At 53.7% G+C, this 19,761-nt stretch overlaps 6 protein-coding genes across 6 annotated transcripts; 2 read left to right on the forward strand and 4 right to left on the reverse strand.

The window, feature by feature from the left end:
* Window positions 1–655: 655 nt before the first annotated feature.
* On the forward strand, window positions 656–3,920 carry CPAR01_10660 (uncharacterized protein; the record flags this gene model as incomplete). The annotated part of the gene is made up of 2 exons (XM_060494920.1): window positions 656–1,003; window positions 1,065–3,920. 2 exons carry the CDS (start codon window positions 656–658, stop codon window positions 3,918–3,920), a joined length of 3,204 nt encoding a protein of 1,067 aa, XP_060347102.1.
* A 188-nt stretch (window positions 3,921–4,108) lies between these two features.
* CPAR01_10661 (NUDIX domain-containing protein) lies at window positions 4,109–4,879 on the reverse strand (the record flags this gene model as incomplete). The annotated part of the gene is made up of 1 exon (XM_060494921.1): window positions 4,109–4,879. One exon carries the CDS (start codon window positions 4,877–4,879, stop codon window positions 4,109–4,111), a length of 771 nt encoding a protein of 256 aa, XP_060347103.1.
* Window positions 4,880–5,433: 554 nt separating this feature from the next.
* On the reverse strand, window positions 5,434–6,579 carry CPAR01_10662 (uncharacterized protein; the record flags this gene model as incomplete). The annotated part of the gene is made up of 1 exon (XM_060494922.1): window positions 5,434–6,579. One exon carries the CDS (start codon window positions 6,577–6,579, stop codon window positions 5,434–5,436), a length of 1,146 nt encoding a protein of 381 aa, XP_060347104.1.
* Window positions 6,580–7,039: 460 nt separating this feature from the next.
* On the reverse strand, window positions 7,040–9,679 carry CPAR01_10663 (uncharacterized protein; the record flags this gene model as incomplete). Its single annotated transcript, XM_060494923.1, has 3 exons — window positions 7,040–7,106; window positions 7,761–8,055; window positions 8,323–9,679. 3 exons carry the CDS (start codon window positions 9,677–9,679, stop codon window positions 7,040–7,042), a joined length of 1,719 nt encoding a protein of 572 aa, XP_060347105.1.
* A 1,300-nt stretch (window positions 9,680–10,979) lies between these two features.
* CPAR01_10664 (O-methyltransferase) lies at window positions 10,980–17,515 on the forward strand (the record flags this gene model as incomplete). The annotated part of the gene is made up of 7 exons (XM_060494924.1): window positions 10,980–11,973; window positions 12,041–12,245; window positions 12,296–12,748; window positions 15,687–16,179; window positions 16,234–16,279; window positions 16,342–17,013; window positions 17,091–17,515. 7 exons carry the CDS (start codon window positions 10,980–10,982, stop codon window positions 17,513–17,515), a joined length of 3,288 nt encoding a protein of 1,095 aa, XP_060347106.1.
* Window positions 17,516–18,243: 728 nt separating this feature from the next.
* On the reverse strand, window positions 18,244–19,246 carry CPAR01_10665 (uncharacterized protein; the record flags this gene model as incomplete). Its single annotated transcript, XM_060494925.1, has 2 exons — window positions 18,244–18,850; window positions 18,909–19,246. The coding sequence occupies 2 exons, from the start codon at window positions 19,244–19,246 to the stop codon at window positions 18,244–18,246; spliced, it is 945 nt and encodes a 314-aa protein (XP_060347107.1).
* Between the last annotated feature and the right edge of the window lie 515 nt (window positions 19,247–19,761).

The raw sequence follows: 19,761 nt of genomic DNA on the forward strand, positions 1-19,761 counted from the left end.
GTTGATTCAAGCATTAGGACCCATGTGGTTCTGAAGGATCCATCGAAGATTGGCAAGCCTTGGGCTAATTGTATGATTAATTCACTTACAACGTTTCGAGTGAAACTTCAGAGACAAAGACCTTGTTGCATCTTATTTGAGTTGGCATATGTCACCACGAACCGGTGGCACGGAGCTCTATTTTAGTATGACAGCTCTTCGTCTTTGCTTGAAGCTCGAAATGTGGCGCTAGAAGCTCGGTGTGCGTCATCACGGCCTGCTCGGGATGAGAGATGAGAAATCACAATGGGGCCAATTCCCACCAATGAAGCCTATAATCCTGATTGAAAGCGCCTGGTCTCTTATCATTTTAACAATAGTTACACAAGACTGAATACTATTTACATTTCCTGACAATTGGCAAAAAGACCCGATGAACGTGGAGTGAAGTCCTCGGTGACAAACCAAGCACGTGACGTCATCGTGGCGCATTCCACATTTTCGAAGCTCTTCAGCCACGAATGCCCCGCGATTATTCATTCACATCACGAATTCCTGCCCCTCACTGCCAACGTATTCAACTCTCCGCAACATCAAAGCCGCCACAAAAAGACTGGCGCGCTCGCTTTGTTAAACCGACCCTATACGAAACCTCTACGACTCGACTGCCGCAGACATGAAGCAGCGTTTCTCGTCCATCGACGTCAAAGTCATCGCCCACGAGCTCCAAGAGAGCCTGACGACCCTGCGACTCGCCAACGTCTACGACCTCTCCTCCAAGATCCTACTCCTCAAGTTCGCCAAGCCCGATAATAAGAAGCAGCTTATTATCGACTCTGGTTTCCGATGCCATCTTACAGACTTTACACGCACGACCGCCGCGGCGCCCTCGGCTTTTGTGGCGCGGTTGCGCAAGTTTCTGAAGACGAGGCGGTTGACGTCTGTTAAGCAGGTTGGAACGGACAGAATCTTGGAGTTTCAGTTTAGCGATGGCCAGTACCGTCTTTTCCTTGAGTTCTTTGCTGTAAGTGGCTTGATTTATCTACCTGCGACAAGAATCAACCACTGACTTTGTCTTTACGCAGAGCGGAAACGTCATCCTGACCGATGCCGACCTCAAGATCCTCACACTCCTGCGCAATGTCCCCGAAGGAGAGGGCCAGGAACCTCAACGAATCGGGTTGAACTACTCGTTAGACAACCGGCAGAACTTCAACGGCGTTCCCGATCTCACAAAGGAGAGAGTACGAGCGGCACTGGAGTCGTCAGTCAAGAAGAGCGCGACAGCTGTCTCTGCGGGGAAGAAGATCAAGACGAAGCCTGGTGACGAGTTGAGGAGGAGTTTGGCGACGACGATCACCGAATTACCGCCTATTCTCGTCGACCACGCATTCCAGATTACCAAGTTTGACGGCACCAAGAAACCCGCCGAGATTCTCGAGGAAGAATCGCTTCTGGATGCGCTTCTGAAGGCGTTGACCGAAGCCCGCAGTATTGTGGAAGTTGCCACTAGCTCTGCCACGGCCAAGGGCTACATTTTTGCAAAGTACCGATCGAAGCCGGACGGCGCGCCAGCAGCAGAGGGAGAGGAGGCGAAGAGATCGGATCTTCTCTACGACGACTTCCACCCTTTCTTGCCAAACAAGTTTGCAAACGACCCTACCGTCAAGGTCATCGAGTTTGATGGCTACAACAAGACTGTCGACGAGTTCTTTTCGTCTTTGGAGGGCCAGAAGCTGGAGTCAAGACTTACCGAGCGAGAGGCTGCGGCAAGGAGAAAGCTTGACGCAGCGCGAAACGACCAGGAGAAGCGTATTGAGGGTCTCCGGGAGGCGAAATCACTCAATGTCCAGAAGGCAACCGCGATCGAGGCAAACGTCGAGCGTGTGCAGGAGGCGATGGACGCTGTCAATGGACTGCTTCAGCAAGGCATGGATTGGGTTGATATCAGCAAGCTCATTGAGCGTGAACAGAAGCGCCGCAACCCAGTGGCTGAGATCATTAAGCTACCCCTGAAACTGGCGGATAACACGATTACCTTGCTGCTAGGAGAAGAGGAAGATATCGAAGACGACGAGTCCAACTACGAGACTGACTCTGATGCATCCGACAGTGACGGAGAGGATACCAGCAACAAGCAAAAGGCTGCAAAGCATCTGGAAGTTGAGATTGATATTACCCTGTCGCCATGGGCGAACTCTAGAGGATACCACGAGCAGAAGAGAAGTGCCGCCAAAAAGGAGGAGAAGACGGTTTTGCAGTCTCAGATTGCGTTGAAGAACGCCGAGCAGAAGATCCAGGCTGAGCTGAAGAAGGGCCTCAAGACGGAGAAGGCTGTTCTTGCGCCGATACGGAAACAGATCTGGTTCGAAAAGTTCACCTGGTTTGTCTCGTCTGACGGATACCTAGTTTTGGCAGGCAAGGATGCGCAGCAGAACGAGATGTTGTACAAGCGCTATCTCCGCAAGGGCGATGTCTACGTTCACGCGGATATGCATGGCGCCGCAACTGTCATCATCAAGAACACTCCCAGCGATCCCGGTGCGCCGATCCCCCCTTCGACGCTGGCGCAGGCAGGCACAATGGCCGTGTGCAGCTCGAGTGCGTGGGATTCAAAGGCAGGCATGGGCGCATGGTGGGTGAACGCCGACCAGGTTTCCAAGTCTGCTCCTACCGGAGAGTACCTTCCCACGGGAAGCTTCATGGTCCGGGGTCAGAAGAACTTCCTTCCCCCGGCCCAGCTTCTGCTCGGTCTCGGCATCATGTTCAAGATTAGCGAAGAGAGCAAGGCCAGGCATGTGAAGCACAGACTGTATGAGACCGCTGATGTCCCGGCTTCTGCGGCCGATAGCGCGGCGCCAGAGACTGCGACTGATGCTGCTCGAGCTGATGACGACGTTCCGGATGATGCCTCTGACATTGGCTCTGAGGACGAACAGGAGGATGAGAAGCCGCGCGACAACCCTCTGCAGAATCTTGGACAGAGTGGACAAGATGACTCAGAGGAGCAGCTTGCATCTGAAGAGCCCCCTGCCGAGGAGTTGTCAAACCTCAAGATTGAAGAGGACAAGCCTGCGGAACAGTCTGTGGAGGATGAAGCCGAGCCGGCAGAGAAGGAAGATGAGGACAACGAGGAAGAAGACGGGGATGACGACGAAGAAGAGAGCGACAAGGCAGCTACAGGACAAACATCAACCCCGGCAGAGCCGTACGGTGCACCAAGCACCGCCGCGACCGAGAAGCAACAACCAGCCAAACGAGGCCGACGTAATAAAGCCAAGAAGATTGCAGCCAAATACAAGGACCAAGACGAAGAGGACAGGGCAGCAGCCGAGGCCCTCTACGGCTCCGCGCGCGGCAAGCAACGAGCCGAAGCCGAGGCGCAGAGTAAAGCCGACCGCGAAGCCCAGCTGGCGTACCAAAAGGAACGTCGCCGCGCGCAGCATGAGAAGCAGCAAAAGGAGACTGCCGAGCACGAGGAGATTCGCAGGCTGATGAACGAGGAGGGCGTAGAGGTCCTGGACTCGGATGAGCTGAGCAAGATGACGCTGCTCGATTCACTGGTGGGTTGGCCTCTCCCCGGCGACGAGATTCTCGAGGCGATACCTGTTTGTGCGCCGTGGACCGCCATGGGCAAGTTCAAGTATAAAGCCAAGCTCCAGCCTGGGGCGGTGAAGAAGGGTAAGGCGGTGAAGGAGGTGTTTGAGCGGTGGAAGAGCGATTCGTCCAAGAAGGGTGCGCTCGACGAGCGGGCGCAGGATAAGGAGAAGATGTGGCCTAGGGAGGTGGAGCTTATGAAGGCGCTCAAGGCAGAGGAGAGTATTAATGTCGTGCCGGTTGGCAAAGTACGGGTTATGATGTCTGGTGGGAGTGGTGGTTCGGGGGCCAAGGGTCAGCAGGGCAAGGGAGGACGAGGCGGGAGGGGATCGAAGAAGAAGTAGAGACTGATGAGTTTTGAGGTTCGGCTGCGAAGACGTAGATCTAGGTATTCATTAATTATACCTGTAGAGGTATCCTCAGGTCTCTAGAGGAAATTTGAGAACACCAATGGCATCGATCCACGCGCTTCTTCTAGTCATTTCCGTCTGTCGATGAACCTCGCCCATCCACCACCCCCCATGTTATGAACCTATTTCTTTCCCCTCGCAATCTCAAAAGCCCTTAAGATGTCCAGCTTCTGATGCTCCGAAGTCCACTCAAAAACCCTCTCCCCACACCGATCAGCACGCACCTCCTCCTCCGTGGCCCAGACGAAATCGTCGTGCTCCTCGGGATCGATCTCAACCTTCACCTCCCCTGTCCCAGTGGTCTCAACTTCCACGAGGTAAGTATACTTTCTCCACGCATCTCGTCCCTTGAAGAACTTGTGCGAATCCTTCATCACCCCATCTCCCACACCCTCCGAAATCCCAGCATCATCAGACAGTCGTCCAACCTCGATGATCCCAACCCCACCCCTCGATAACCCCCACGCCTGGTCCCCAGCCACGGCCTGCGCTTCTTCACCGGCCCCGGCACCCTCCCATTGATAACATCCCACCAGCGCCGCGAATTTTACGGCGCGGAGGGCGGTTTCTTCCCAGAGTTCGCGGGCGGCGGAGGCGAGGGAGTTGGAGTCGAGGGATTCCGCTGCCCCGCCGGGGAGTTCCCATTTGTGGGGGAGGGCGGATTCTCTTGCGGAGCGTTGTAGGAGGAGGATTTTGGGGGTGGTTTGGGAGGAGGGGGAGAGGACTGCGGCGCCTACGCAGAGGCGGTGGGTGTGAAAGACCTCTTGGGGGTACGTTGACGATGATGGGGAGGTAGGTGGTGGTTTGTTGTAGGGGTGGAAGCGGAGGGTGTAGGGGAGGAGGGAGGGGGATGTTGTGTAGTTTAGAGGAGGTGTTGGCGCCGCGGGAGGCATTTTGGTGGATGAGTTCTGTTGCGGCTTTTGGAGTTTGGTTGATTTGAGGGAGCAAGGAGATAGGAAATGGGATTGATGCTTCGATGATGGCGACTTTGTAGAACGTGGGTGCCTGGATGGCGTCGTTACGTTTAGGTGCCTGGTTGTGGTGGTGCGGGTGCCTGGTGGTTGGAATGTCAGACGGAAGGCGAGGTGCAGGTGCACTGATGTTGGGACCCGTTCCGAGGACGGAGGCGGTGGCGCGGGGGATTGAGTCACTTTGCCGATGTGGGGCACGGGTTCGGCGCCGGCGGCCGGGTGTCAGGTGACTAGCCGGATTTGGCAAGTACTTCTTACAAGACACTGTGAGTTTGAATCACACTCCTTGGGTTTCTTGTGATGCTCCACGCGGCGATGAGACGAGTATACTTCCTGTGGGACTATCTACGTGACTGATGAACATATGCTAGCTAATGATGTCTCTAGTTGTGAGGTACTTGGAGTATGGTCTTGAACCATGTCCTTGGCCCATTCTCGGCGTATATTTGACCTCGACGTGTCAACTTCTTGATTCCTCAACATCTTAGAATTCTTAGAGAATGTTTAACGGCTAGAGAATGATCCTCCCGGCTGTCCTTATACGCCTCATGGTCCTCGTCGTCAACGTCCCCTTCGCGCTCGTCCCCATCGCTACCGTCCCCATCGCTATCGTCCTCGTCGCTGTCGTCATCGTCATCGTCGCTCTCATCATCTTCTTCCTCATCCTCATTATTCTCTTCATCATCGCCCTCCTCATGATCGCTCTCATCGCTTCCATACCCCTCCAAATCCACCCTACCCCCCCGCATCGCCTTCCACCGCTCCAAAACCCACAGCACAGCAATCGTCAACATCCCAACGATCATCCCAAAGAACGCCAACCCTCCGTACGCCACAGGTACATACTCCCAAACCACCAACTCCACCACCGCATCCCAAGCAGCCATAACACACAGATACATCATGGCCCGACTCAACACACTCCAACCCCAGAAGCGGAAACCATACCACAGTCTCCTGAGGCACTCATACTCCCCGTCCTTGGGTGCTGTCTGGGCATCGAGCTTCGTTTGCCAAATGTGCTCCACAAACGCGCCGTTTACTTCGCGGAGAACGAGCAGTAGGGAAGCGTAGTGTCCCCACGTCATTTGAAACTCCCCATCCTCGTTGGAAGGGGTTGCCGAGGCCGAGTCATACGCGGCAGAGAAGTCCTGTTTAGGCGCCCACGGGGCAAGGTATACAACCGCATTAATCCCCAAAGAGATGACCTCCCACGCAGCAATCCACTCCCTCCTCGGAATCCGTCGTCTCCTCTCGCGAAAGAAGTGTACCGATACAATAAACCACAGCACCACGGCATCAACCCAAATCGCAGTCACCGACTTTACCAACCCGGTGATCACCATATCCACGATATGTTGCTTCGCGTATGCGGAGATTGAGAAGAGGGCAAAGATCAAGGGATGGGGCGCGATCTCCGAAATCAAGACCAAGACTACCGTGGTGAAGAAGACGTAGCTTATAAAGGGTTTGATGAAGATGGAGGTGATGCTGTGGAGAACGATGTCGTCTAAGCAGCCGCAGATGAAGTTTTTCGCGCGTCGGGGGATGAGATTGGGGAGGGATTGGAAGTAGGTGTATACACCTCCCAGTTTGCCGGTCTCATTTTTGGATTCGTCCATTGTCGATGGTCTTTGTCGTTGATTTCTGGTTAGTGTCCGATTGATATTCGTAAGGGGGTTGAGGTTGACTTACGGTTAGATGATGCTGTTTCTAGTATCCTCTTGCAGATTGATGGTGAAGTACAATTAGATGACACTGCCGCTGAGTTTTTGTCGTTAGCTCTAGTGTATTCGATGGTTCATAAATTACAGCTGGGAAAAAGACCCACGGGAAACCTGATTTGACTTATAGCGTTGGCACTTTCCATCTCCGAAACGAAGATGATAGTCGCGAGGCACGGTGTCGGAGTAGAGTCATCGGAATGACCAACACGTCAACGGAGATACCTCAAGCGTTTTACGGTTCGAAGGCCATTTTGCTAGGGACTTTCCTTTTGTGCCCGGAGATCGCGTGCAATATGGCCTATCATAAGCATTGCCGTACACTAGAGGAGGAAGAACAGCGGCAATCGCGTTCTTCTCAGGCAACATCATCCAAACCAAGCAATGAATTTTGTTTCTTAACTGGCTCCCATGCTTCTCCGGAACTGTAGCAATTATGAGTATATCTGAGGGATACAACCGTCATGCCGTCAAGCTCACGTACGGACGATCTTGGTCCCGAAATTTCGTGATGGGACGAGGGAGGACGTCTATAAAGGCACATGCGCGACCTGGGGCGCCACCGACGACAGAACTCCAAGGTCAAGGTGCCTGCACGATTTCTTGTACCATGGATTCACGTATTCATGTTAGGAAATATCTAGAAATTAGGATTGTGACCGCGCGCAAAGATAAGAAATGGAAATCCAACGACAAGCAGAGAGAATAAGAGAAAGTTGCACCAGAATCTCAAGCCCTCCAACTTCATGTTACCGGATAACCTCTACCGGAGACCGATAGAGAAACAGGCTGCCGTCGATGATTCTATAGAGCCATTGACTTATTAACGATATCATGTTTACACAGGTGCTTAAAAGCAGCAGATCATCATAGCTCAGCGTATCTTGAGCTCCCTCCGTTCCCACCCGAAAAGGTCCGGACATACGTGTGTCCCACATTCTCCGAAACCGATCGTGAACATGCTCAATCTCTGCCAAGTCGACCCGCCATCAGTCGACACCAATCCCAGACAATGGAGTAGACCGTGTCTATTGAGACACGACCTAATGCAAAGGCAAAGAGCTCGAGACTCATCTAACAATTCATCTTGCGAAATGCCGTAGGATTCCCGTGCAATTTCGTCCAAGTCATTCAAATATGGCCACTGAACGATGGCTCTCTCAAGGCCTGGGCTGGTGTTCGCCCATGACATAGCCCTGGCAACATCTTTCTCTCGACTAGACATGGACCACAACGCTTTGAATCCGAAAGTCAGTCCCGTCACAAGGATGAACTCTATGGTGCCCTCATCTCGGTCGTCCATCAACTTGTAGATCCGCTCCTTCGTCATGGAAGCCCACTTGAAGGTGAACCCATCCGCATACCGAAGTGAAACTTGTACAGTAGGCACAAAACTCGCATACTGGCTCCCATGCAATTCGTAGCATGGAGCCCATGAGGAATTTAGCGATAACTCGGAGTCCCGTGAGACATGCCATCCCAGCCACGTCCAACTCTGCCCCCCAGCGCGTCTTTGCGGCCGAGACGAAGATGCTGGCATTTCCCAAATCAAAGCCGACGAAAATTCGCAATCATTTCCTATCCTTATTCCACAAAACAAGACAGATGTCCCCATGTGGACATGGTTGTAATGAGACTGACATCCTTGAAATGCGCGAAAGACGTCTGCCTCGAATGAAAGCTCCCGGGTTGCATAGCTTCCCGCGTGGGGAATAGAACCTAACTCATTTATACCATCCCATGCGGTCCCGTTCTCTGGGCAAAGGTGACTCGGCAAGCCTTCGATGTAGCTTTCTCCCTTATTTCCAATCTCCAAAAGGGCAAAGTGGTCGGTGAAGTACAGTCGCCTCGTTGATAAAGCTGCCTCCTGACAAGTCCAAGCTCTCGTATTCCACTTGGAGTGCTGGATCTGCTGCTCAACCCATTTTGCATCGGTGGGCGTTCGTCTGATGGTATGAGATCCGATTTGGAAAGTGTCAAGTACTTTTCGCAGTGTCTTCCCAACCCCAGGAAGACCGTAGTCCGGACATTGGCCTGCTGCAGCAACGATGGTGATGCAGGACCGGGCATAGATGAGGTTCATGTTGCAGATCTGGTCGTGGGCTTCTTTTGCACAATGTTGAGGGATACAATAGCGATCGACCCAAAGATACCGGAATCCTAGCGAAGCCGTTACAGTCTTTGCATCTTCGATGACTCGAGGCACGGATGCGGGCAGTTTGCGACCAAGCCTTGGACAATCGCTCTGTGCGGACCCCCAGACATAACTCAGGGTAGCGTACTCGACTGCATCGAAAGACCCGGCCGACGCAACGCAATCCTCGAGGTTGACAATTTCGTCCGTGAAGCAGTCTATGACACTCCACCCAGGTAGTCCCCGTCGAAACAATGCTTCCCAATTCTGACCTCCCTCTGATTTGAGATGATGCCGGCAAGCCTCGCGCGCCAAGGCAGACTTGATGGATAACAGGTCTGCTGACAGTTTGGGATCTGGCTGGCCGGGTTGGACCAACATGAAAGTGCGATCTATGCGATCTATGCGGAAGTTTCTGATGTATCTCGCCATACCACCGTCACGCGGACTTGGCTTACGCTGAGCTCCACTCGAAGAAAACACTTTGAAATGTGGACGAGCAAGTTTTTTGTCCTTCACTCGTAGATCATACTCTTTTCGCGAAGGGTGCAAATAATACACAAGGTAAGTATGCGACCATCCATATTTGAGTATGTTGAATATCTCGTAGCAAGGACAATCGGAGGCACTCTCGACGTGATCGACTTCAATGCCTACCATCTCGACCGCGTCGTTGTAATCACATAGTAGCAGCGCAAATGGGGAGTCTGGAGAATCTAGTCCGAGATAGTGCTTGTCGATGTCGTATAACGATTTGCCCACCACATCTTTGGCATGATGAATGAAGGAATCAAAGTTGATGAATGCACAGGCTGAGCAGACGTTGTTTTCACTCCGTAAGATGGAGATGGCGCTTTCCGACATTGCTGTCACTGGAAACATTCGAATTTGGTGAATTTGGTGATAGCGGTGGGTTGATGGCGAATAATTGGAACTTGGAACTGAGCTCGAAACGACGACCAACAGTGAGGCTGTTGGATTGCTGCCTTGGCCAAGCACCAATCATGTCGCAGATGACTTCACGCGAAGCCTGATCTAGCCCTTGAGAGCTTTGAGTGGTCCGTCCCATCGTGTCGAAATGGTGATTCGTGGAAAGGAACGTTTTGATCTTGATTTCGAAGCGTCAATTGATGTGCGAACGGTGTTCATCTGAGAACAATGAAGGCAACCATCAGTTGTCCGACGGCCCATCTTTGGACAAGAGGTCGATGGGCATAGCTGAAGCCTCGAAGGAAAGGATGCAGATCCGAATGCGAGCGAGAACTTGGTTGCTCAAGATCCAACCAACGAATCGAGGGACTAGAGAAGAATGGCCATTGTCGCTTCGCAAACCTGCATCGATGCAACCTTCCCCACCCCGCCCATCCTCCGTCAAGTCCGTCCGCAAGTCAACCAGGACGGCGGCTCGAGAGCCAGTCTGGCCCCTGCAGCAGCATGTTCGATCTGGGATGGGCCGCGGGCGGGACAGGCAACCTTGTCACATTGTTAGTTGTTGCGGCGCAGAGATTTCGCACCGACCAGGTAATTGGAGCTGAACGATCTATCCGTACCGTCAAGTTGCAGCTCCAGGGAAGGCCATAGATTGCTTGCCGTCTTGGCGAGGGGTCGAGCCTTTCCGTACCCACTGTGGGGGAAAGGAAAGAAGAAGGGAAAAGGCCTGGTTTGAAAACGATATTGAGGGCAAGCCACAAAGAGCAGGCCAGACCAACGGGCCCATAACGGATCACATTCAGACCTGTCCACCCAACTTGCATGTATTGGCGAAGTCAAGTAATTGACGCATGGGTGGCCTGAGCTGTCATTCCCTCCGTCATGCCCTCAAATAAAGCTCCAACGTGCTGTACTTTGGGGTTTCGCCAAGCTCCTGTTTGTGCGCCACGGCCGAGCGTTGGCTGATGGTGAATGACCAGTGCCTCGTACAACTGTAGCTGCAAGTTGCCTCCTTGTTCGTCGCATGATACAAGTTCAGGCTGAACCTGCGCTTTTAAAGATCGGGCCATCTCCCAGAACACTCGTCGACTTCTCGATGCTCGAGTGGCGCAGAGGCGACAACAAAAGAGTCTGACAGCATCAGAGCAAGCTCTGATCGGAACTGACAGAGACTGAAGCATCGAAGCGCAAGGCGGTGGCCGTTCTTTACTACGCACATCGTCCAATGACCGCAATGACGGGGCTTTCGACAGCAGATGAGCAGACAAGCGAGACGCTGTTGGCATCTGGTGGAACCGCTAGAACAACGTCTCTAGAAGAGCTCCAAGACAAAGAACACAAGGCTCATATCTCTATGGGCATCGGATCTGAGACACTTTCTGCGAGCAGACACGAGCTGCCAGCCGCTTTTGCGGCGCGAGAGGATGATGGCATCCCTGGTCAGGCATGGACCTCAAAAAAGCAATATGTGGCGCCCGACGGTCAACTCGTGCTCCCGCAACACGAGGAGCGAAACTCCGGGCTCTCTTCTCAACTTGCAGAAAACACAACAGAACCTGCCATTGCGCATTCAAATCAGCAACGAGTGATCGACTCAATGACGGACGCGACAGCATCGGCGCCAGCTAAGAAGGAGAAGCCGCCCAGGCTCGATCGGCTATCCGATGACCCCGCGGCGGCCAAGACAGACACTAGCGAACCCGTGGCAAGGACACAAGCAGCACCCGATGTGGTATCTGCCAACCGCAACGCATATGAGGCGAACCAACACCTGCCTCGCGATGTAATTCCTGCGCTGCGGTCGCCTTTGACGCATCCCAATGGCGTCCCGATTTTCCCAGATCTGTCGGCCGAGCAAGAGGTCACAGAATCGTCGGAAGCTGCAACGCAAGCCGAAAGCTCCATCGTGGCAGACAGTGACGACATGGCCTCGATTTTCGACGGCACAGAGTCGGATGGCGGATACGGAAGCGACAGTGCGACAAATGCCAGTACGTCCGTCACGTCATCAGTTCGAGATTATATGTACGAGAATGGGCGACGCTATCACCGCTTCCGAGAAGGACTGTACAACTTTCCCAACGACGAGGTGGAGCAGGAGCGTGAAGACATGAAGCATGCCATGGTGAAGCTCCTGTGCAATCAGAAGCTGCACTTTGCACCCATTGGCGAGTGGCCGCAGCAAATTCTGGACATCGGGACGGGGACAGGCGCCTGGGCTATTGAGAGTAAGTTGGGAGACTCTGTTTTTTTGGCAGAGTTGGTAAAGAGTTCGTGATGCTAACGACGATGTAGTGGGCGACCAGTTTGAGAGTGCAACAGTGCTGGGAGTCGATCTCAGCCCCATTCAACCGGACTGGGTACCGCCAAATGTCAAATTTGAGGTTGACGATGTGGAAAGTTCGTGGTTGTATCCGAGGAATCATTTCGATTATATCCATTCTCGACACACGGTTATGGCCATCAAGAATTGGAGGAACCTGTTCCACAGGGCATACGAGTAAGTCGCATGTCTACGACTTTTTAATGGCAGGCCTAATACGTTAATAGGCACCTGAAACCCGGCGGCTGGATCGAGTTGCAAGAGATCCATCACTTCCCGTCATCGGCATACAACGCCATGCCGCCCGCACACCCGGTGGCTCAGTATTGGAGTTTCGTTACCCAGGGACTCACGAGCCTCGGCATCGACTTTAATGCTGCCGCAGGTGACCGGCTGCCTAATATGATGCGCGAGGCCGGGTTCGTCAACGTGACGGAGAAGATTTTCCACGTACCGCTTGGTACGTGGCCGCGAAACAGGGTGCTCAAGACAGTAGGCATGTACTGGAGGACGATTCTTCTCGACGGACTGCAGGCGATTGCCCTCGGCCCACTGACCAGAGGGCTGCTGTGGACACCAGAGCAGATTGAAATGTTCCTCGTCAGCGTGCGGCGAGCGTATCACGATAATGCGGCGTTGATGTACATGCCATTGAGGATCATGTATGCGCAGAAGCCGGCGTATGGGGATTTCCCTAGGTATTCGTAGTGCACTGAGGAAGAGCTCCTAGGTATTAGTCCTAAGGCGGGTTTTGCTTCGAGATAGGGTCTGTGGCTTCGTGGAGGGCCATTAGCGTTCAGTATTGAGCGATTGTCTGTTCTGGAATTCTGCAAGCGGAGTGGGTTTGTGCGACTTTGACGAGTTTGGTGATGTGTAGGTTCGGTATGGTCGTCATTACGGACGTATCATGTATGGGTTTCTGCTTGGCGAGGGGATGTGAAGAGTGACGAGACGGTCGGCTAGAAGGTGCACATGGGTAGCCGCATCGTGGTCGAGTCTTGGCGACAAGAGGCGAGATTGCAAGAGGAGCATAGTTTTCGTGATGAGGTGACATGGGCGAGCGCTAGACAACGAGCTTCTGCGGTGTCTGATGGAAGGGGAATAGGATCAAGTAATGTGGTGCAAGCCGTGGCTTGGGAGGAGGAGAAAGGAGGGCGGAAGACGGGCGGCATTGGCTGATGGAGCACGTTGCCGTTGCATTGCAAGAAGACGACCAGGGATTTCAGGACGCCATTTCCCAGGTTCGGAACCTCGGGTACCCTCTCTCGTGCTTTTCAGCAGGGGGGAAAGGGATGGAACTTGCATGGAAGCCGTCAATGGTTCAGTTGTTAGGTTCCTTCCGAAAAAAAAACAGAGAGACATGTCCGTAGCGAGGGCAAGAACCACTTAATTCCCGCTGCAGTTGCTGGTTGAGACTCCACCTGACGGTAAGCCTCAAGGTATTGAACAAGTCCATTGGTCAATGGTTGGTCAGGTCTTTCCACGTTGTTGACGGGATGGAAAGACCGGGTTGTAATGGTGCTGTGCCGCACCTTCCCAACACTGTCAACTTGTCAAGCCCAATTGGAAAGTGCGCAGGACAGCCACGCTTGCCCAGTCACCGGTGTCGTGGAAGCCGCCCGTGGGAAGGTGCCCACCGCCTGTGTGGTAACGAGGCGGGGGATACCTACCTATGGTACTTCGGTAAGGTAGATGGAAGGGAAGGGACAGCCCGTTGTGGTGCACCCACACTGCAGGAAGTGAGTGACTGGCAACTGCACTCGTCTGCACCTTCCGTGCTTTCCCCTCCTTGCCTTCCTCCCCGACTCGACAAAGCTCAGGTGTCCCTGGTCAGTCTGCCATGCTGCCACCTGCCACGAGACGAGACGCCAGACGGGACCCGGGAGGATTGCCTTTCCTCCCTTTCCTAACCAGGAAACATCCCACACATCCCAGGCTGGCCGCCGCCTGCCATCGATCAACCGGTAACTTGACATCTGACCACGGCAACTATGCGACAAAATGTGACCAGTCTCTTTCCCGTTTCTTCCTCTCACGTCTGTTCCGAACACACGCCGGTCAATTGACGAACTGGTTCCCAAATCAACGGCACTGCAGAATTCCCCGTTTGACGGCGGGCGGGATTCGTCAACGAATTGATACGACGCTGCCACCGGTCAAACTACCTCACCTTACCTCCCGTCACAGTCCTTACTGCGTAGGGTCCTCAACGGCAACCACCGCTTTTGTCTGCCCTGTCCCATTTGGTTTCAATTTACCCGTTCGACTCCCGGCCGGACCCCTGTCCGTCTCGCTGATCCCACTTCTCAGTCATCAGTCATCAGTCCTCACACGGCTTCGGTCTCGGTCGACATTCAGCTCTGAACGGAGAGCTCATCATGACATTTGTCGGCGATGCCAATTCAGAACTGCTTCGCCACGGGGGCTTAACAGCCATGCAGCTTAGCTTGGGGGAAGCTTGGGACCCTGAGCGATCGTCGATGGCTCCGCGCCGGCGCATGGCCTTCGTCCGAACAGACTCTTCTAGCCGCCAGCCACTCCCAAGCTTAAAAAGCCCGGCGAGTCGAGGACAAGGAGAGACTTGGACGCAAAAGGCACGCAACGCAGACGGCAATCCCAGCCCATGGCGTCGGATCCCAAAGCATGGACCGCCGCTAGCTAATGAGGTGTCGTCGCAATACTGAGCGATTCAGCGCCCATCCCAATTCCTGTTCCGTCCAAGGCCCACGCTCGGTGAACCAAGAGTTCCATCCTCGCTGTTTCGTTCCATTTGTGTCTGGCTCTCTACCTTGGTCTCTACCTCCCGTCAGTACCGTACCTCTTTGCCTCTGCCTCTGCCCATCTACCAAGTAGTACTCTGGGTCCCCTACCTTACCTTACCTTCCCAGTACCCATCGCCCAATGCCGTCCGTCGTATTAAACTGGGATGTATCCCTCCTTGCCGCCCCCTTGGGTCCCTCTGGTGTTTTGATGAGAGTTTTCGATTGTTTCCCCCCAAACTTCTCGGCGCTCACAAACTCATCGCCGCAAACTCACTGCAAACTTGTTTACCAGACAAACCGATTAGACCTCGATTTCCCGTGTCCGTACTGCACAGTCATTGGCGAACTTGGTATAAAGCCGTCACCGTTTCTTTTGCATGCCAGCTGGCCCTGATTTGTGTCAGTCGAGACCGAGTCCGTGTCCTCGGGTCCCTCTGTGTCACAATCGTTCCGAGCGTCGCCGCAACCCTGTCTGTCACCTCTATCCGCGAATTTGTCGCCCAACCTATTTCAGAGGATCGCGGGAATCGACTCCCGTGTAGTTCTGAGGCATTTGGAAGGTGTGTACAAATGCCTTTCTTACCATCTTCTTCCCTCATATCGAATGCATCTCCAAAGTAGCCTCCCGAATAGTCCTTTGCCCCCATATCTTGTTGCCCCGCAGCTTCATCGTCTGGCGCGTCCCTTCACGATGTACCTGCCTTAGCCCAATCTAGCTCAATCTCAAGCTCGAGCACAGATGGCTAATGAAGGCGGAGTCTGCGATCAACGATGCTAGTGCTCCTGTATCTCAAGCGGGTGAACCGCCCCCTTTCCTGGCGCGTGCAATTCCCTTCACCCATGCTAACTAGAAAAGCACAAAGTCCTCGCGACACCCGCAGACCATCAACATCTTTGTTCTGACTGCCACCGCAAAGATGAACAAATTCAAGTTTAGCAACTGGCTGGGTACCAGCCCGTCACCCACCGCCGCAGAGGTTGAGCAGAAGAAGCAAAACCGACGATCATTCACCCCATTCATTACTCGTTCTGCCGCCAAACCCAGAGACGATGTCCCCAATGGAGCGCCGATTGCAAAGCCCACACCTGTCGCCTCGGAGAAGCCTACGTACACGCCGTCGAGGTTAACGGAGCTTGCTAAGAAGATTGCATCCGAAACAGAGAAGCTGGAGAGGTACATGCAAGAGAACAATCTTCCAATGCCTTCCTTGGATCCAAATGGCCCCAGCGACTTTCCCAAGCTTCCCGAGGACATCCAAAAGAGTCGTATGGAGATTATCTTTGCGACGAGAGAGCTCGAAGCATTGGCTCACGGCCCAAGAGAGGACGTTCGGTGGAAGACGTGGAGTGTGAGTAGAGAGGTCTGGAAAATGGTAAAGGTCGTAAGCTGACTAGTTGGGCAGTTTCAAGACAGTCTGAGCCTTCAGCTTGTCAACCACTTCGGCATCGGTAAGCCCAAGACTGCGGAGCTGGGAGGTTTCTCTACCGTACCCGAGACTAACATTTCCTAGCCAAGCTCGTACCCATCGACGGCACTATCACACTGGCAGAGCTCCAAACCAAGACGACACTGGATCCCGTTAACCTTGCCCGTGTACTGCGTCATGTCATGACAAACCGTATCTTCCGCGAGCCGTCCCATGGAGTGATTGCGCATACCGCGGCATCACGCCTCCTGGCCGAAGATCAAGCTCTTCAGGATTGGGTGGGCTACAACCTCGAGGACAACTTCCCAGCGTCTGCGCACGTTTTGCAGGCTCTTAAGGCCTACCCAGAAGCCACGTCCCTCACACGAACCGGCTTTAACTTTGCATTCGACACGGTAGACAAGGAGCCAATGTTTGTCACTTTTGGCAAGGACCCTCCTCGCGCCAAGCGATTCGGTGGTGCCATGCTTAGCTTGACGGGCGGAGAGGGCTACGAGGTCAGACATCTCGTCGACTCGTACGATTTCGAAGAGATTGACGCCAGGGGAGGAACCATGGTCGACATTGGCGGTAGCCATGGGTTCGTGTCGATCGACCTGGCCAAGAAGTGGAAGAACATGAAGTTTGTGGTTCAGGACCTCCCCAAGACTGTGGATTCGGCGCCAAGCCCGTTGTGTGATGACGCTCAGGTTGCAGAGCGTGTTCAGCTCATGGCGCACGACTTTTTCAAGGAGCAGACCGTCAAAGATGCCGATGGTGAGTTCTTTGTCTCTATCTTTTCCCAGGATTGCATTGTGGGGAACGCCCCAAGTCTAACTGAGCCGCACAAACAGTCTACTTTTTCCGCTGGATCATGCACAATTACTCGACGCCCTACGCCATTTCCATCCTCAAGAACCTCGTCCCGGCACTGAAACCAGGCGCCAGAGTAGTCATCAAGGACCACTGCCTCCGCGAGGCTGGACAGGAGACGCCCTGGGACGAGCGCATCATCCGCAGCATGGACATGGTGATGCTGGCGGTGCTCAACGCACAGGAGCGCAACGAGGACGAGTACCGCGAGCTCTTTAGTGCCGCGGACGAGCGGTTCGTGTTCAAGGGCGTGATGAGGCCCCCGGGCTGCAGGATGAGCATCATTGAAGCGGTGTGGGCTCCCGAGGCGGAGAGCGAGGGCGATGGCGAAGGTGGCAGGATTGAGGCAGATGCCCAGACGGACGCGGGGTCTGCTGACTCTGCTGTTGTTGTGGAGGTGAAGTGATTGCGATTGCGATGCGATTGCGATACGATGCGATTGCGATACGATGCGATTGCGATACGATGCGATTGCGATACGATGCAGTGTATTTCTACCTTACCTTTGCCCGGATGCGCGGGCCTCCCCTCCTGTGTGCGATACCCAGTTCGTTTGTTAGATTTGTTTGTTTAGATTTCTCTTTCTGTCACAAAGATCCTCGATATGATCGATTTCGGGGATCTAATTATAATGCCTGCACAAACAAACAAAAAAGCAATATGCGAGATCCTTTGTCTACCAAGTAGTGTTTGTGTTGTATTGCTTGTCGAGGGGATCGGAGGATCGGACCCCACATCGTGGGGCAGCTTCCACTCCTTCGGAGAGCAGAGCCCCCACCAGAACGAGGTACATAAACTGTTTGCTGCGCTTTCTTTGTCATCAGTCAGCGTTGGCCTGCTGGCGAAATGGCATCGCGTCACATTTCGGCTTCTGTCTTAGTCATACTGTGAAGATTGTAGGTTCGATCCCTACGTAGGTCGCTAGAATTTCATTTTTGCATTTTCCGTGGTTTATCATGAGGTCGGTATTTAGTTGAGGATAGCGATTTGAACATGTTTATTTCGATTTTGGAGTACTCCAATTCATGGTCTGGGTAACATCCGATCCTTTGAACTCAAATTTGGGATGCAATGAAACTAAGCCCACCAAGTACCCTGCACCACCACCACCACCACCACCACCACCTTACTTATTCATGCCTTCCAATACTTCTCCAGCATCTCCCTCGCAGTCAAAGGCTTAATCTCAGGAAACAACTCATTCAACGACCCCTTCCCGCCCTCAACCTTTCCCAACCCAGTCGCCATCCACAGCTCAAAAATCGACAGGAACCACTGCAACCTCTCCTTGGGGAACTGCGCATACGACGCCTTGTGGCCGGGCAACTCTGAAATCTCAGACCTCTTCAACTTCTCCACGTCATCGTAGACCACATTGAACTTTTCACCCTTGATTTCTTCCGCAAGTCTGACGAATTCGTTAAAGGTGAGTTCGTCGCCCACGATGCGGAGTTCGTGGTCTGCGGGCCAGGTGGGCAGGTCCAGCGCCGCGACGACGTAGCGCGCCACGTCAAAGGTGTATGTGAATGTCACGGGGGTGTTGCCGTCGCCTGGGATCGCGGCGGCGGCGTGGGCGATGTCGAGAACGATTGTGCTGTGCGGGTGGTGGGATTTGAGAGCGGGGGGAGCAAAGTATTCTAAGAACGTGCCGTTGTGGACGGCGGCGTATTCGAGGTTTGTGTTGGATAGGGCGCGGAGGGAGGTGAAGTAGTGTTCTAGGGGCGGGAGGAGGGCGACGCCGCTGTGATGGTTTGTTAGTTCACCGTTACGAAAGCACGATGTTTGATGAGTAAGCTCACTCTTCAGGATACCGCATCGCGAACGAGCTGGGGATGAACCGCTTCGTCGCGGACGACAGGTCGGCCGCCTTGATGAGGTTCAGCTGCGACGTCGCGAGGGATGTGGCGGTGATGCCGAACGCGCTGATGACGGTGTGAATGTCGTGTTCTTCGAGGAACGCCTTGAGAGCGTCGACATTGGAGTAGTCTACCTCGAACGTCGGTGCCAGGGGAGCCTCCTCTGGATTGGGGGCCTTGCGGGAGAGGATGAAGGCTTGGTGTTTTGTCTGCGTGGCTAGAACTTCGATGAGAGTGCGGCCTACGGCGCCGGTGCCGCCTGCGATTGCGACGTTGACCATTGTTGCGAGTTTGGTGGCGCTTGGAGGAGTGTATGGGTTTATGGAGCTGTTATGAGGTCTTTGGGGGAGTTGGTGATGTTAGACTTATATCTCGAGAGAGTGCCTCGGTCTTCTTTGCGGTGACATTATCATGGCATGATCTCGAATATGTAAATCAGTGATCTGCTCACGGTGTTAACGGACGTAAAGCACGTTTGACGTAGTTTGCTGACATTTCCCCAGAATCGTCGGTTATAAGACGTGTTGAGCACCCCGTTGACGATTTGACTCCATTTTCTCGGCGGCCGCGGACAGCTTGAATACATTTGTTTTCGCGGGCGGCGTTGAGGGGCGTTTCTTTTGGTCCGGTTGGCTCTTTGCTGTGAGCCCGAGCCCGGGTCCGATCTGACGGAATTGTGGGCATGTTGTTTCGCCGAAAACCTGCCTATTCTGGGTGCGAGCGGGCGGGATGTGGGCGGCTTAGGAGAGCCGCTTTTAAACTACCTGCCATGTTTTGGAAATGGATGATGTGTGTG

Source organism: Colletotrichum paranaense (genome assembly GCF_030867605.1).
Source record: "Colletotrichum paranaense strain IMI 384185 chromosome Unknown Scaffold_8.1, whole genome shotgun sequence".
NCBI classification, from domain to species: domain Eukaryota; kingdom Fungi; phylum Ascomycota; class Sordariomycetes; order Glomerellales; family Glomerellaceae; genus Colletotrichum; species Colletotrichum paranaense.